A 16,944-nucleotide genomic window follows, 5' to 3' on the forward strand; every position below is an offset into this window, starting at 1 on the left:
TCTAGCGCCCAAGGATCCAGAACATCTCTTGCCCAAGCCTGAGTGAAGAGAGAGAGTCTGCCCCCCACCAAATCCGGTCCCGGATCGGGGGCCCGCATCTCATGCTGTCTTGGGAGCAGTGGCAGGTTTCTTGGCCTGCTTTCCTTTGTTCCAGCCTTGCCTTGGTCTCCAGGCTGGATTGGCTTGAGAAGTATTACCCTCCTGCTTAGAGGACGTAGCACTTGGGGCTGGTCCGTTTCTGCGAAAGGGACGAAAATTAGGTTTATTTTTGGCCTTGAAAGACCTATTCTGAGGAAGGGCGTGGCCCTTGCCCCCAGTGATATCAGAGATAAACTCTTTCAAGTCAGGGCCAAACAGTGTTTTCCCCTTGAAAGGAATGTCAAACAATTTGTTCTTGGAAGACGCATCCGCTGACCAAGATTTTAACCAAAGCGCTCTGCGCGCCACAATAGCAAACCCAGAATTTTTCGCCGCTAACCTAGCCAATTGCAAGGTGGCGTCTAGGGTGAAAGAATTAGCCAATTTAAGAGCACGAATTCTGTCCATAATCTCCTCATAAGAAGAAGAATTACTAATAATCGCCTTTTCTAGCTCATCGCACCAGAAACACGCGGCTGTAGTGACAGGGACAATGCATGCAATTGGTTGTAGAAGGTAACCTTGCTGAACAAACATCTTTTTTAGCAAACCTTCTAATTTTTTATCCATAGGATCTTGGAAAGCACAACTATCTTCTATGGGTATAGTGGTGCGCTTGTTTAGAGTAGAAACCGCCCCCTCGACCTTGGGGACTGTCTGCCATAAGTCCTTTCTGGGGTCGACTATAGGAAACAATTTTTTAAATATGGGGGGAGGTACGAAAGGTACACCGGGCCTGTCCCATTCTTTATTAACAATGTACGCCACCCGCTTGAGTATAGGAAAAGCTTCGGGGGGCCCCGGGGCCTCTAGGAACTTATCCATTTTACATAGTGTTTCTGGAATGACCAGATAATCACAATCATCCAAATTGGATAACACCTCCTTAAGCAGAGCGCGGAGATGTTCCAACTTAAATTTAAAAGTAATCACATCAGGTTCAGCTTGTTGAGAAATTTTTCCTGAATCTGAAATTTCTCCCTCAGACAAAACCTCCCTGGCCCCCTCAGACTGGTGTAGGGGCCCATCAGAAACAATATCATCAGCGGCCTCATGCTCTTCAGTATTTTCTAAAACAGAGCAGTCGCGCTTTCGCTGATAAGTGGGCATATTGGCTAAAATGTTTTTGATAGAATTATCCATTACAGCCGTTAATTGTTGCATAGTAAGGAGTATTGGCGCGCTAGATGTACTAGGGGCCTCCTGTATGGGCAAAACTGGTGTAGACGAAGGAGGGGATGATGCAGTACCATGCTTACTCCCCTCACTTGAGGAATCATCTTGGGCATCATTTTTACTAAATTTATTATGACATAAATCACATCTATTTAAATGAGAAGGAACCTTGGCTTCCCCACAGTCAGAACACAATCTATCTGGTAGTTCAGACATGTTAAACAGGCATAAACTTGATAACAAAGCACAAAAAACGTTTTAAAATAAAACCGTTACTGTCACTTTAAATTTTAAACTGAACACACTTTATTACTGCAATTGCGAAAAAGTATGAAGGAATTGTTCAAAATTCACCAAAATTTCACCACAGTGTCTTAAAGCCTTAAAAGTATTGCACACCAAATTTGGAAGCTTTAACCCTTAATATTTTTATATTTAACCCCTTTACAGTCCCTGGAATCTGCTTTGCTGAGACCCAACCAAGCCCAAAGGGGAATAAGATACCAAATAATGCCTTCAGAAAGACTTTTCTATGTATCAGAGCTCCACACACATGCAGCTGCATGTCATGCTGTTCTCAAAAACAAGTGCGCCATACCGGCGCGAAAATGAGGCTCTGACTATGATTAGGGAAAGCCCCAATAGAATAAAGTGTCTAAAACAGTGCCTGCCGATATTATTTTACAAAAAATACCCAGATTAAATGATTCCTCAAGGCTAAATATGTGTAAATATGATCGATTTAGCCCAGAAAATGTCTACAGTCTTAATAAGCCCTTGTGAAGCCCTTATTTACTGTGTGAATAAAAATGGCTTACCGGATCCCATAGGGAAAATGACAGCTTCCAGCATTACATCGTCTTGTTAGAATGTGTCATACCTCAAGCAGCAAAAGACTGCTCACTGTTCCCCCAACTGAAGTTAATTCCTCTCAACAGTCCTGTGTGGAACAGCCATGGATTTTAGTAACGGTTGCTAAAATCATTTTCCTCATACAAACAGAAATCTTCATCTCTTTTCTGTTTCAGAGTAAATAGTACATACCAGCACTATTTTAAAATAACAAACTCTTGATTGAATAATAAAAACTACAGTTAAACACTAAAAAACTCTAAGCCATCTCCGTGGAGATGTTGCCTGTACAACGGCAAAGAGAATGACTGGGGTAGGCGGAGCCTAGGAGGGATCATGTGACCAGCTTTGCTGGGCTCTTTGCCATTTCCTGTTGGGGAAGAGAATATCCCACAAGTAAGGATGACGCCGTGGACCGGACACACCTATGTTGGAGAAATCCATCATAGAGAAGTCTTACAGGTTAATATCATTATTGAAAACTTACAAACTTATAATTGAAAAATTATGTTATCCTGTCCATAAAATCAAATGTATTCTACTTATAATGTTAATGGTGTCCAATTTCACATTGGATCTTTAAAAAAAAAAAGAGAGACAGTGGTAAGGGCCATCTGAGGACATTTAAAAGAAAAAACTCCCGGCATGGAGCAGAAAGTGTGGAGGTTCACCACTTTCATCACAACCTGCTTTTGCTCACTTTAGCCCTTAGATGAGCAGTCTAGGATTTATTACATTTTTCAGCTACTGAGGTGATATATTACCCAGTGAGTCATCATTTATAATATCTGTTCTATATATAATTTTATAAGATTTATAAAGAGCTTGAGTACACCAATTCTACTACTGAGTCTACTGTAGATTGCAGAAACTGTTTTTAAAATGATTTGGTATAACGCTATGGTAAGGTGTTGTACTCTGTCATTTCTTTATCTCAGTGATACAGTTGCAAATAACATTTTAAAATGTTTAAAAATGACAGTGTTTCTTTCCTTATGTATTCATGTGTCCCTAGGTCACACTTGGTAACGAGTAATACTCTGTCTACTTTGTTTAGTGATAAAACAATCACAAAAGACTTGACAGGACACTTCTTCTGGCTTGTCCTGATCAAGCGGGTCTTTGATCTGTGATCCTAGCTTGACTTCTGCCTTTGTTCCTAGCCCCACTTTTCTGCTGCCTTGGCTAGATACCCGGCTTGTCTAACTCTGCCCATAGGTTCTAGCACATCTAGCACAGCATTCTAGTATACTCCTGTAAGTTTGCAGTGTTGTTTGCATTGAACTCTTGGCTAATCTGGATGAATAATACTTGCTGGAGCAGAGCTAGTCAAGACTGCTAAACACCAAGTGTCTCTCTTAACTTCCTGTTTGTTGGCTAGTAGTTTTCATTTGACACGTGTTTTCTTATCATACTTGCCTTGAATTTCACAGTTTCAACTGCCAAAGGACTCTCTCTGATGTCTGGTGAAATCATGGATGACCCTATTTACAGGGATCTTTAGCATTAATGTTTTTTAGCCTAAACACTGCCGACTATACCTTAAATATGCTCTGTTTGCAACTAAGTGAGAGAATGAATAACACTAAATGTGACTGATATTGTGTTACCATGACTTTGCCCGACTACTGCTATTGTGTGGGGGAAGCAGAGGCACACTCTACACTACTGCAACAATTACATCAGAGTAGTTACCTTGCAGTGATGTTTGTGTAGCTGTTATATCCAATAACATTCTCCTAAGATCACAATTACTGGGGGGAAAAACTTCCAAAAGTGGCTCAGATGAGTTGAAAGCTACAGCTTTATATACTAGGAATAGACAAATACATAGCCTACCTCTCATGCGTTGGTTTCTTCATGCTGTTGTCCCGCATGTAATCCATCAGCTGCTTTTGTGTTCGCCCACTGAAAAGAAAGAGGAGGATTCTTATTCATTAAAACACAGTAAGATATACTTACTAGTAGTGAATGTACGACATTCAGTATAACAGGTAATTGAGTCACAAATCTACATTAAACTAATATATAGGTGAGAAGCTGCCATACATTTGATCCATAAGTAATTGTAATCAGATCTTTAAATACAAACATAAAAGATGGAAAGTTTAAGTCAAATAAAGCTCATCAGGTAGTTTTCAAGCACTTTTTAATGTAAAAACCTTACAGTTAAGTATTGCAGAATCCCTGATTTCTACTCTTAAATAAAAATATATATCTAAATAAAATGGTATCTACCCCAATGAAGGCAGAAACACACAGAGAATACTGAAGATTTCTACAAACCCGTAGCTTAAAAAAGAAGATGTTTTGTACTTTTAATAAAGTTTCATTCTATATATTTTCATAATGAGAAATTTAAGTTGTTTAAAAAAAAATGTGCATGGTCCAGTTCTGTTAAGCTATGTGTTTTTATTACCGGTTACTTACAAATATGCCACTAAGGAACAGCATTTAGTGAGGGCTATTGAGTGGCCACAACTAAAATATCAGCCGGTCTACCTGTAGCGGAAAGAGGAGCCCCGACTCAACAGAACCGGCCTGGATTTGGGCTTGGGTTGATCCTGGAGGCGAAAGAAGCTGTGATACTCCACACAGGTCTTCCAGAATCTCTTGCACACATCTCGATTGTGCATTAGGAACTCCAGAGAATCCTGATAAGGACCCTGCAACATGTTACAGATATTAAGGAAAAACCAGGAGAATATACAAAGCCACAACTCTTATCTGTTTTAAAGAATTTCCTTTATAGTGTACAGTGCTAATGCTTTACATATTTTTTTAATTACAGAGTTAGATGAGTTTTTAATTTCCAATGGGGACCGGGGTGCTGGATTCAGACCTAAAATATGTTCAGTGCTGTGCATTCAAACACCATCACTCATTTTCTTTAAAGTTTTCAATTAAAACAATAGACCTAAATCAGAATAGTTAGGTGAAATTAAAATAGGTTATGTAATTACTCAAGGCCAGCAGTAAGTACTCTTAAGAAAAAATGCTTCCCCATTTATTCACCCATCCTTTAACTCACATCCTTACCAAGTTAAAAGCCAAACAGAATGAACATTTCACCACATTTACTATTCTCACTTTTTAAAGGACCAGTCAACACAGTAGATTTGCATAATCAACAAATGCAAGATAACGAGACAATGCAAAAGCACTTTGTCTGAACTTCATGTGAGTAGTAGATTTTTTTTCTGACAATTTTAAAAGTTGTGTCTTTTTACACTCCCCCTGTACCATGCGACAGTCATCAGCCAATCACAAATGCATACACGTACCATGCGACAGTCATCAGCCATTCACAAATGCATACACGCTTATTCTTGCAAAGAATCAGTAGGAGCTGGTGACTCAAAAAGTTTAAATATAAAAACACTGCACATTTTGTTAATATAAGTAAATTGGAAAGTTGTTTAAAATGGCATGTTCTATCTGAATAATGAAAGTTTAATTTTGATTGAGTGTCCCTTTAACCATTTTAATCAGACTCTTAGGTCTGGAGATCTAAGAAGGTGCTGTATTAATCTTTGCATACCAAATAATTCCTACACCTCCTTCCCTAGAATGATCACCATCTGAAGTTCACTCTGACCACTTTTTTTCTCTGTTTCTTACACTCTGTATTGCTCTTCTCATCTATTCACCACCTGGAAGCACTTCCCAAATTCTTAGATCATATGTAAATTGGCTCCATCACTTTATCTCATGCAAAATTCTAACAATTTTAGGATAATTCCGTATTCCAGTAAACAACTCTGCCCCTAATGCAGCCTCCAAGCTGTCAGTTTTTCAGTTGGCTACACTTCCAAATCACTGTGGTGGTCACTCTACTGACATTGTGTTCACCGTCCTCTTTTTTCCCTCACATTTATCTAATCTACCCTTACATCGCTGTGACCATCATCTCTTAAAAGGGACAGTAAACACCTTGCTAAAATATTTCAGCTCTCAACCACTCAAAAAAAGGACCCTAATCACTTGGGTCTAACTAATTCCATCCTCTGTCTTCCTCCATCCACTAAAATGCCTTGCATCCCAAAATCCTGCAAACTACATCAGAAATTCATCTTCTACCATATGAAAAAAACTACTGTCCATGTCCTCATACTAACTTCTCCTGAACCACTCCTCTTCTATAATGCTACAGATGAATGGGTATCAATTGTCTTTTCCTATTGCACAACCAGTCTTATCGACTCCCTTCCTTCTCAACTTCTCCCAGATAACTGTGCTACTCTGATTCAAATCTTACCTCAAATTTTCAACTTATCAATGATTTATAATTATTAGCATATTATTGAACATTCTCAGAAAACAAATTCTTGTCTTGATCCAGACCAATCTCTCTGCAACATTAGACACAGACTATCACCTCTTCCAAAAAAGTATTTACTCTTTAGACATCCAAGATACAGCTCTTGAAATCCACCACCTCCAACCTTTCATAAAGAGAGTCTCCTTCAATGGCACATTTTCTGATCTTGACCCACTGTCTGTGGGAGAACAATGTTCAGTGTTCTCCACAGAAAATTGCTGGGTGAGGGCAGTGTAATACTTGTAATATTATAACATGCTTTTATCTAAAGCACAAATTGCATAATTTAATAAATCGAAAACATTTAATATTAGTTTAATTTACCACAATACGGACTTAAATTTTAGCTGAGTGGCCAGTAAAATCAGCAGGGTGGTGCATCCATTGAAAAGATCCTGAGGAGAACCTGGTTCAGTCCTTGGGTCTATATTCTCCATATATATTACTCTCTCCTTACTAAACCAGGTCGCAAGATGTCTCTAAGCAGTTTCTTCTTGGACTGTCCTCAAATGACATGCAACGAAACATCCCAAAACACTGAGTTTCTACTTATTCTCATCCCACACCAGAATCCTCACATGAACTCTGAAGGCACAAGGTCTACTAGCACATAGAAGCAATTGCTGCTATCTCATTACTCCTATTCAACCACTTAAAAAATCCTGTTTCAGTCCTTCATGTCATATCTCTAGAACACCATTTCCTCACACAAGACATAACCAATAAATTGATTTGCTCATTTTTTTCTTTAAATGCATTTACTATTGTATCCTACTTCATAGTGGACTCCCACACACCCATCTCTTCTCTCTCCAGTCATTCATGAACACCTCTGCCAGACTTATTCATCTAACTTCACCAACAGACACCCCCTTTCTCTCAATCCCTACTACTCCTCCCTATACACTAATAAAATTGCATATTCTTACCTAACCTACAAAGTGATGAAAAAAGTCACTCAACTATGGTTCCCCGATTTATCTTCAGATATGGCTAAAATAACCCTTATATTTACCCCTGACTAACATTTATTGTTCTCTGTCTTAAAGACTTCTCTTGTGCTGCACTTACTTTAAGGAACTTTTCTTTTAAAGCTTCAAATGGTCTTTGAAAACTCACTTGTTCAGAGAAGCCTACCACCTACACTCATAATAGTTCCTCAGCACTCTATTCCAATGATGGCAAACATTGAGGCTCCAGTTTAGCAACATGGGAAATGTAGTTCTGAAACATCTGGAGGGCCAAGGTTCACCATCACTGCCCTATTCCATCGATATAAACATGCAGGTGCATCGTCCCAATCCAGGTTTAACTACAAGCCATTTTACAAGCACACACACAACCAACACTTAGGCCACTCATCTCATTTATGCTTAACCCTCTAACCTGTGAGCTCTTTAAAGGGACATAAAACCCATTTTTTTTTTCTTTCACGATTTAGATAGAACATAACATTTTAAACAACTTTCTAATTTACTTTTATTATCAAATATTCTTAGTTTTCTTGTTATCCTTTGCAGAAAAGCAGAAATGTAAGCTCAAGAGTGTGCACGTGTCTTCAGCACTATATAGCAGCAGTTTTGCAACAATGTTATACATTAGCAGGGGCACTAGATGGCAGCACTATTTCCTGTCGTGTAGTGCTTCAGGCATGTGCACGCTACCTACCTAGGTATCTCTTCAACAAAGAATAACATGAGAATAAAACAAATGATAATAGAAGTGAATTGGAAACTTTTAAAAAATTGTATCCTCTATCTGAATCATGAAAGAACATTTTTGGGTTTAATGTCCCTTTAAAGCAGGGCCGTCCTTCTCATCAGTTCTGATGAGTGGACTGTAACTCTAGACATCAGTTTAATGTAATGTACTAACGACTACACAATATAGTGGGGCGTTACAAATAAATAAAATGTATATATTTGTTAGGACTCTCTATGCTTTAAACATACTGGTTTTAAGATTTATCGAAAACAGAACAGTTTAAATACATCATAAAGGATGAAAATTAATATCTGTGTGTGTGTGCGCACAATGGTTCTTCAGTAAGAATTTATCTGGATTACTTACATGAACCTCCGGATGCAACTTAATTAGAAAACGTTTCCTCTTGAAGCTCAGTTTCCTTATCTTGGACCAGTTAAATGTGTTAATTTTTGTGTTACCCTGTTTAACAGAGGCAAAAAAAAAAAAGAATATGAGCACTAGAATGAGCAAATATATCAGTTAGACTATGGGCCTGATGATCTACAGCTCTTCACTATGACAAGATTATCTAAAAAGCCTCATCAGTACTGCAAGGTCTATCAAGGATTTTAGTTCTGGGTGTGAAGGAGACACACATACATTACACTATGATGCTCAATAACAACCCCCAAAGATTTTGCCCGATATCTCTATATGGTGGCAAGTTTTTGATCATCAGGCCCTATATTCTAAACAAGTGAATACAAAATATACATTTTTGATTTTTTGCATAAAAAGTATTCTTTGGGTCAGATTCTCTAAACCTCTCTGGTCTGGCAAGATCCTATTAGATACCTTTGTATTGATGAAAGGTAATTTTTAACTTGGGAACTGTATCTCCATAAAGGGAGTCCAGTAATGTTCTTTATGTGAGGGAGACACTTAACAATATAGGGAGCTCAGTAATATAAGTTGATAATTTCTCTCCATGCCGGAGTTTTTGAGAAACAGTTTTAAGTGTTCTCTTCCGCCTTTTTTTCCTTGCTCATTTTGGGGCACCCTTACTGTATTAATCTTGGGACACCAGTAAGTTATCTTCAGGTCTATGACACCAAGAATTCCAAAAATGTAACAGTTCAGATTTTTTTTTATTATCATTAACAAATACATATAAAGCAACATTACACAATGTAATGATTAAAAAAAAAAACTCCAGGAGGGGCAGAGCTTGGCCGCAGCTAAGATGGCTGCGTAAATCCAGAGCTGTCAGGCACTTTCAAAGTATATAATTTAAGCTGCAGCGACCCAAAGTTTACAAGTTTCAGTGGAAACGACTGCTCAAATAACCAGAAGCAGGGTGGCAGCATCAATCGAGCATCAGCGGTTCACTCGTCGGCGTGGAACACGGAGGAACGGAACAGGAGACTGCTTGGACTAGTAATACCAGCACACTCGGTAAGAGTACCGCACAAACACGTGGAATAAACCCTGCATCACTAGTTATACAATTATAGTGCTTACCTGCATAGCAGACTGCTCTGACCATAGGTCTGATCCCCTGTACGACACACACCGCAATGTACTAGTGCAGGATCTCTAAAGTAGGCCACAAAATGGCGATGACCTAACACACGCAACATCATACCATTTGAGCACAGCGCTGACTGCAAGATAAAGGAATTAGGAGACTACAAACAAAAAAATGGCTCCCTGCCCCTTCAATGCAAGGCAAATGAACCTCTGAGGATCACATAAAAACAGAAAATATAACACACAGAAAAAGACAGCTCCGCAGGTGGGGGAAAGAGGAGTGTGAGAATTATAACAAGGGGAAACATAACAGCACTCATACATTGTATTAAGGGCTGGACAATCTAATATAGAATAAATACCTACCCTGGGCACGTTGCTATAAGAGGAAATAATACTGAGGCATTATGGCTAGAAAGAAAAGTATCAAGTTGAATAAGCATCTGAAAAAAAGGATGGAGGCATTCAAAATGTCTAGTCTACCAAAGATTATTTACAAATTTCAAACAGTACCCATTCCAGTCCCGCAGTCTTCTCTAAATACCCTACAAAATATTGTTAGCACATATATTTGGCATAACAAAAGGCCACTGATATCTAAAAAAAAATTATGTATCGAAATAGAAAGAATTGGGGACTAAGTCTACCCAACAAAGCCTATTATAGACAAGCAGCTATTCTCAACCAAGTTATTGACTGGTGCAAACATGGGGAGAATAAGGAATGGGTTGGGTTGCAACAACAATTAGCCGATTGCTCCAATGTAGGTGGGATATGCTGGATCAACAAGATACACAGGAACATGAGCAAAACACTCCCCCGAATTCTGCTAGAAACACTTAAAATCTGGGATTACATCTCTAATAGGATCACAGGTATCTCATTGAATCCCTACCCACTAACACCGATTCTGCACAACCCTGAGATCCCATTGGGACGACAGCCCACCAGGATAGATTTATCTACCATTAACTCACTTATTCCCGTCCATGCACTCACACATGACGGTAAATTGAAAACTAAGGAAGATATAGCGGAACTGTTCGCAAATGATTGGTATATACGTCAGCAACTGTCACATTTTATAAATCATAACCCACAGAAGTCTAGCCTATTTAGACCCCTTACTTTGTTAGAAAACATCTGCTACTCCCAAACTTCAACTAGGGGAGGTCTGTCACTATTATATAAATTGTTAATTGACCACCACTCTAGATCCTTACCCGCTTACTGTAAGGTATGGGAATCTGAACTACAAAGAGAAATCTCACAAAAAGAGTGGGCCATAATCTTTACCAATATGGGTAAATCCCCCTCCTCGCTAAGTATTACTGAAACAAATCTGAAACTTGTATAGATGGTACCTTACTCCGCTTAGACTTTCAAAGATATACACTAATGTAGATAATACATGCTGGAGGGGTTGTGGCGAAGTGGGATCAATGGTCTATATCTGGTGGAGCTGTCCGTATATCAGACAGTATTGGGTGGATATTAGTAGAGAAATGGAAAAATGTATATCCTTCGAGATTGTGTTAGATCCACTGTTATTACTTTTTAATTATCCTCCTAAATTGAAATGTAAATTGAGATTAAAACTGTTATACATAATGATAAATGGGGTTAAGCAGCCGATACCACAATTATGGAAGAACTTGAATGTCCCCACGATAACTGAATGGAAAGTTTATATGGGAGGACTACCTTGCGTCACAGTAAACAAATGATTTGTTATCCTAATTATAGCTACGAAGTGTATTAGACGTGCAAAGACCAACATGTACTCATAACTTCATGTCATTCTTCTAACTGTATTGTTTTTCCACCGTTTGTAATGTACTTTTACAACAATAAAGGAAATTTGAGAAAAAAAAAAAAAAAAAACTGCAAGGGAGGGCACGAATCTCTAACATCTCAGGCAAGATGATTTTAAACTTTTTGTCAGTGCAACAGTCTTTCACAGGACTGTCGAAAGGTAAATTTACCTTAAGATTAATGTATCTTATTAAGGGGCATACCCTGCATTTCTGTATGTGAAGAGGAGATATATTAATATTTAATACAATTAGCCGTTTTAAAAGTGCACTGAAAGTACAAAGTAAAAATAGTCATTAAAGAACACATTGAAATTCTACTAATTATGTGCATTACAAATTCATATTAAAAGAAAAATGCTAGTGTAAATCATGCAGTAAAATTCTTATTGAAAAGTATACAAGAAATAATTGTTTGTGTAAAGATACCATGGTCAATCTGATCATCAACCAGGATGTTGGGTGAAACAGATCTCAGGTGTGCTGTCTGAAGAAGCTAAAGCACCATTAAAGGGAATAGTAAAGTCTTAATAAGACATTCATGATTCAGACCGAGCATACAATTGTAAGCAACTTTCTAATTTACTTCTAGTATTTAATTTGCTTATTTCTCTTGTTATCCATTGCTGAGAGGTTTATCTAGGTAAGCTCAGGAGCAGCAAAGAACCTAGGTTCTAGCTGCTGATTGGTGGCTAAATATATACAGATTGTCATTGGCTCACCCATGTGTTCAGTTAGAGACCAGTAGTGCATTGCTGCTCCTTCAAAAAACAACACCAAGAGAATGAAGGAAATTAGATAATAGAAGTAAACTGGTAAGTAGTTTAAAATTGTATGTTCTACCTAAATCATGAAAGAAAAAAAATTGAGTTTTATGTCCTTTAAAATACAGTAGAATTGCATAATTAACAAATGCATAATAAAAAGACAATGTAAATGATGTATGTAACGTAAAGATTATTTTCTGACAAATTTTAGTTACATTTTCCAACCCCCTGCATCATGTGACAGCCATCAGCCAATCACAAAATGCATATACGTATTTACAGTGAAATCTTGCACATGCCCAGTTGAAGCTGGTGCCTCAGAAAGTTTGCACATAAAAAGATTGCACACATTTTGATAATGGAAGTGATTTGGAAATTTGTTTACAATTTTGCATGCCCTATCTAAATCATGAGAGTTTAATTTTGACTTAAGTGATCCTTTAAGTAATGCAGCAGGCAGGTCTAAAAGCTGATAGATCCATGGACGAGGAGTATGAATTGTCATGTCTAGATCAGGTTACTTATGATCCACAAAGAAAGGTTTGCAAGACCTGTGTGAGGACTTCACTGTCTCATACCTGCATTCTTGTTTTTCAAAGATACAAAATTATATTGGCTTCCTGATCTAACGCCATTCACTTTACTCCAGATCCCTCAATGATGCCCTCTACCCATTTGATCCCTATAAATGCTATCTTGTATACCGCCTACGTTTAAAGCGCTGCGGAATCTGTTGGCGCTCTACAAATACCTAATAATGATGATGATGCACCAAGCGATCTTTTTTTTCATTTTATAATGGTAACATACAGCAGAAGATAATTATGCATGGCACACACACACATACACAGAGGGGTTGAAATATATCGCTATATTAGTCCAGGCAATGTTAAAATAACATTAAACTCAAATTTTTTCTATCATCTAAAAGATCACATAAAACTAACAGGAAGTGCATCATTTACAACTCACCACTAGAGGCAGATTGCTCTCTTTGTGGAGAAAATGGGAAATGTCCCACTAGCATAAAAACACTGTAAGACATTAAAAACTCTTTTAGAAGCAGGAACAATTTTTTTTTTTAAATGAAATGGATGTTACTGGGCTCAATAAGCCAATTAAGCCCCTGTAAGCCAGTGAGCTGTTGAGTGCCAGTGTACACAGTGATGCATTTCCTGGTAAATTCTTTAAAAGTGATATGAAACCCAAAAAAATATTTTGTGATTCAGGCTGAGTATACAATTTATTTATTTTTTCCAATTTACTTCTTTTATCACATGTATTTCTTTCTAATGGTATATTTTGTTTTGAAGAGATACCTAGGTAGGGGTCTGAAGCACTACAGGGCAGGTAACAGTGTTGCCATGTAACGCTCTTGCAAATGGATAATATTCTTGAAAAACTGCTGCCATATAGTACCCCAGACATATACAGGCTCCTTACTTTACATCTCTGTTATTCAACAAAAGATACAAAGAGAATGAAGTTAATTTTAAAATAGAAGTAAAAAAGAAAGTGGTATAAAGTTTCATGCTCTATCTGAATCATGAAATTAAACATTGTTATTTTCGTAGATGATACATTTATAAAAAAAAAAACATCTAGGAGTGTTTTTGTAACAATGTATAGTTTTGCATATTTTTTTAATAACATTGTGCTGATTTTCAGAGTCCTAACCAAGCCCCAAAGTATCAGATGTAGACTGAAGCCTACAGATGTCTGCTTCTCATATGCTGGGGGGACACCTGCTCTCCCTGCTCTCTCAGCAGGTGTCTCAGCCTAACCTCATCAACAGTGATAAACTGGGAGCTTCTAAGTAATTTTTTAAAAGGTTTTATACTCAATTTTTAGATAATTATCTGTACATATTCTTCTTTATAGTAGTGTCTATTACATGCAGATATATAAAAAAATTGGTATATACGATCCCTTTGACAGAACTATATTCCATCAAAATTATACATGCTAGATTTTTTCTTGTACAATGTCCCTTTAAAAATTATCCAGGAACTAATATCGTGCTTGTCTGCTTCAATTTCTTAATTTGGGCACTTTCTATATGTATTTGCTAATTCAAAACAGTGACACTCAGATTCACAGGATACACTAGGGTATAAAAGAACCGAGCCATGGATACAGTATGAAGGAGAGTGAAACCATACTTGTTAAGTGATACTCCAGACTGTAAAAAGACAACATGAAAGGGAAAGCTTATTATTGTGCTCACCCCTGTGGGTTGTGCACAACACAGCACTAATTGGCTTAAATGTAAGTCAATAGATAAAAGTCATGTGACCAGGGGGCCGTCAGAAGAGGATTAGATACAAAGTAATCACAGAGGTAAAAAGTGTATTAATATAACCATGTTGGCTGTGCAAAACTGGGGGAATAGGCAATAACATAAATTATGCTTACCTGATGATTTCATTTTCATCTGTGGGAGGAGAGTCCACTGCTTCATTCATTACTTGTGGGAATTAAGAACCTGGACACTAAGAGGAGGCAAAGACACCCCACCCACAAAGGCTTTAATACCTCCCCCACTCCCCTCATCCCCCAGTCATTCTGCCAAGGAAACAAGGAACAGTAGGAGAAATATCAGGGTATAAATGTTGCCAGAAGAATAATATTAAAATTTAGGTCCGCCCACCGGAGCAAACAGGCGGGAGCAGTCGACTCTCCTCCCACAGATGGAAATGAAATTATCAGGTAAGCATAATTTATGTTTTCCGTCTTAATGGGAGGAGAGTCCACCGTTTCATTCATTACTTGTGGGAACAAATACCCAAGCTCTAGGGGACACTGATTGAACAAAAACAGGAGGATAAAAGGAGGTGTACCCTATACTGAGGGCATCACAGCCTGCAGAACTTTTCTTCTAAAAACAGCTTTCGCCGAAGCAAAAACAGCAAATTTGTAAAACTTTGTAAAAGTATGTAAGGAGGACCAAGTAGCTGCCTTACAAATCTGCTCCACAGAGGACTCGTTATTAAAGGCCCAAAAGAGGCCACAGCTCTAGTTAAGTGAGCCGTAATCCTCTGAGGAGACTTATGTCCCGCTGTCTCATAGGCTAAACGGATAATGCTCCTCAACCAAAAAGACAGAGAAGGGGAAGAGGCCCTCTGCCCCCTACGCTTTCCTGAATACACCACAAATAAGGACGAAGTCTGTCTGAAATCTTTTGTGGCCTGAAGATAAAACTTCAAGGCTCGAACCACAGCCAAGTTATGCAGTAACCTTTCCTTAGACGAAGAAGAGTTAGGACACAAGGAAGGAACTATCATCTTCTGATTGACGTTATGATCTGACACCACCTTGGGAAGAAATCCCAACTTAGTGCGAAGCACCGCCTTATCAGCGTGAAAAAACAGGTATGGGGGCTCAGACTGCAAGGCCGCCAACTCAGAGACTCTGCCGATGCAATAGCCAGAAGAAAAAGAACCTTCCAGGAAAGAATCTTAATGTCAAGCACATGCATAGGCTCAAACGGAGCCCTCTGCAACACCTTAAGAACCAAATTTAAGCTCCAAGGAGGAGCAGAATTTCTAAAGACAGGTCTGATCCTAGACAGAGCCTGAACAAAGGACTGAATATCAGGAAGCTCTGCTAGCTTCTTGTGCAACAGCACCGATAACGCCGAAATCTATCCGTTTAGGGAACTGGCGGCAAGACCCTTATCCAGTCCATCCTGGAGAAAGGCCAGAATCCTGGATACCCTAACCTTGTGCCAGGGATATCCATGTTCTTCACACCAGGATAAGTAGGGCATCCACACCATATGATAAATGCAACGAGTGACCGGCTTCCTGGCCTGGATGAGAGTATCAATTACTCTCTCAGAAAAACCTCTCTTGGCCAAGACTAGGCGTTCAATCTCCACGCAGTCAGCCTCAGAGAATTGAGATTTTAGTGTAAAAAGGGACCCTGAACCAGCAAATCTTTGCGAAAGGCCAACCTCCATGGAGGAGACTATGACATCCTCACCAGATCTGCAAACCACATCTTCCACGGCCACAACTAAGCAATCAGAATGGTCGAAGCTTGCATCCGATGCGGGCCACCACTCGAGGAAGAAGTGGCAACGGTGGAAAAATATAAATTAGGTTGAACTCCCAAGGCACTGCTAAGGCATCTATCAGCTCTGCCTGTGGGTCCCTGGACCGCGACCCATATCTGGGTAGCTTGAAGTCGAGTCTTGACACCATGAGGTCTATTTCCGGCGTCCCCCATCTGTTGCAGATCTCCGCAAACACCTTGGGATGGAGAGACCATGCCCCCGGATGAAACTATTGTCTGCTGAGAAAGTCCGCTTCCCAGTTATCCACACCCGGAATGTAAATCGATAAGAGCAAATAATTGTGAGTCTCTGCCCATTCCAGAATCCGAGATACTTCCCTCATGGCTAGGGAGCTTCTCGTTCCCCCGATGGTTTATGTAAGCCACTGAGGTAATATTGTCCGACTGGAATCTGATGAATCAGGATGCCCTCAGAGCATTGAATATCGCTTGAAGTTCCAGAAAATTTATTGGCAGAGTCAACTCCATTTGAGTCCACTTACCCTGTGTCCTTCTGGCACCCCAAACAGCTCTCCATCCTGACAGACTTGTGTCCGTGGTCACAATCTCCCAGGATGACCTCAAGAAGGATGTCCCCTGGGCC

The 16,944-nt window shown here is 39.0% G+C and overlaps 1 protein-coding gene across 1 annotated transcript in view; it reads right to left on the minus strand.

Annotated features, from left to right (window-relative positions):
- The window catches only part of LOC128656156 (FERM, ARHGEF and pleckstrin domain-containing protein 2), a 243,117-nt gene that overhangs the window by 13,117 nt on the left and 213,056 nt on the right, over positions 1-16,944 (minus strand). The window contains exons 9-11 of the mRNA XM_053709896.1: positions 8,558-8,653; positions 4,669-4,832; positions 4,006-4,074 (exon numbers count right to left, since the gene is read on the minus strand). Coding sequence (XP_053565871.1) covers positions 4,006-4,074; positions 4,669-4,832; positions 8,558-8,653 — 329 coding nt within the window. The remainder of the gene's footprint in view (positions 1-4,005; positions 4,075-4,668; positions 4,833-8,557; positions 8,654-16,944) is intronic.

The sequence above is a fragment of the Bombina bombina genome, chromosome 4 (genome assembly GCF_027579735.1).
Source record: "Bombina bombina isolate aBomBom1 chromosome 4, aBomBom1.pri, whole genome shotgun sequence".
Taxonomy (NCBI): Eukaryota; Metazoa; Chordata; class Amphibia; order Anura; family Bombinatoridae; genus Bombina; species Bombina bombina.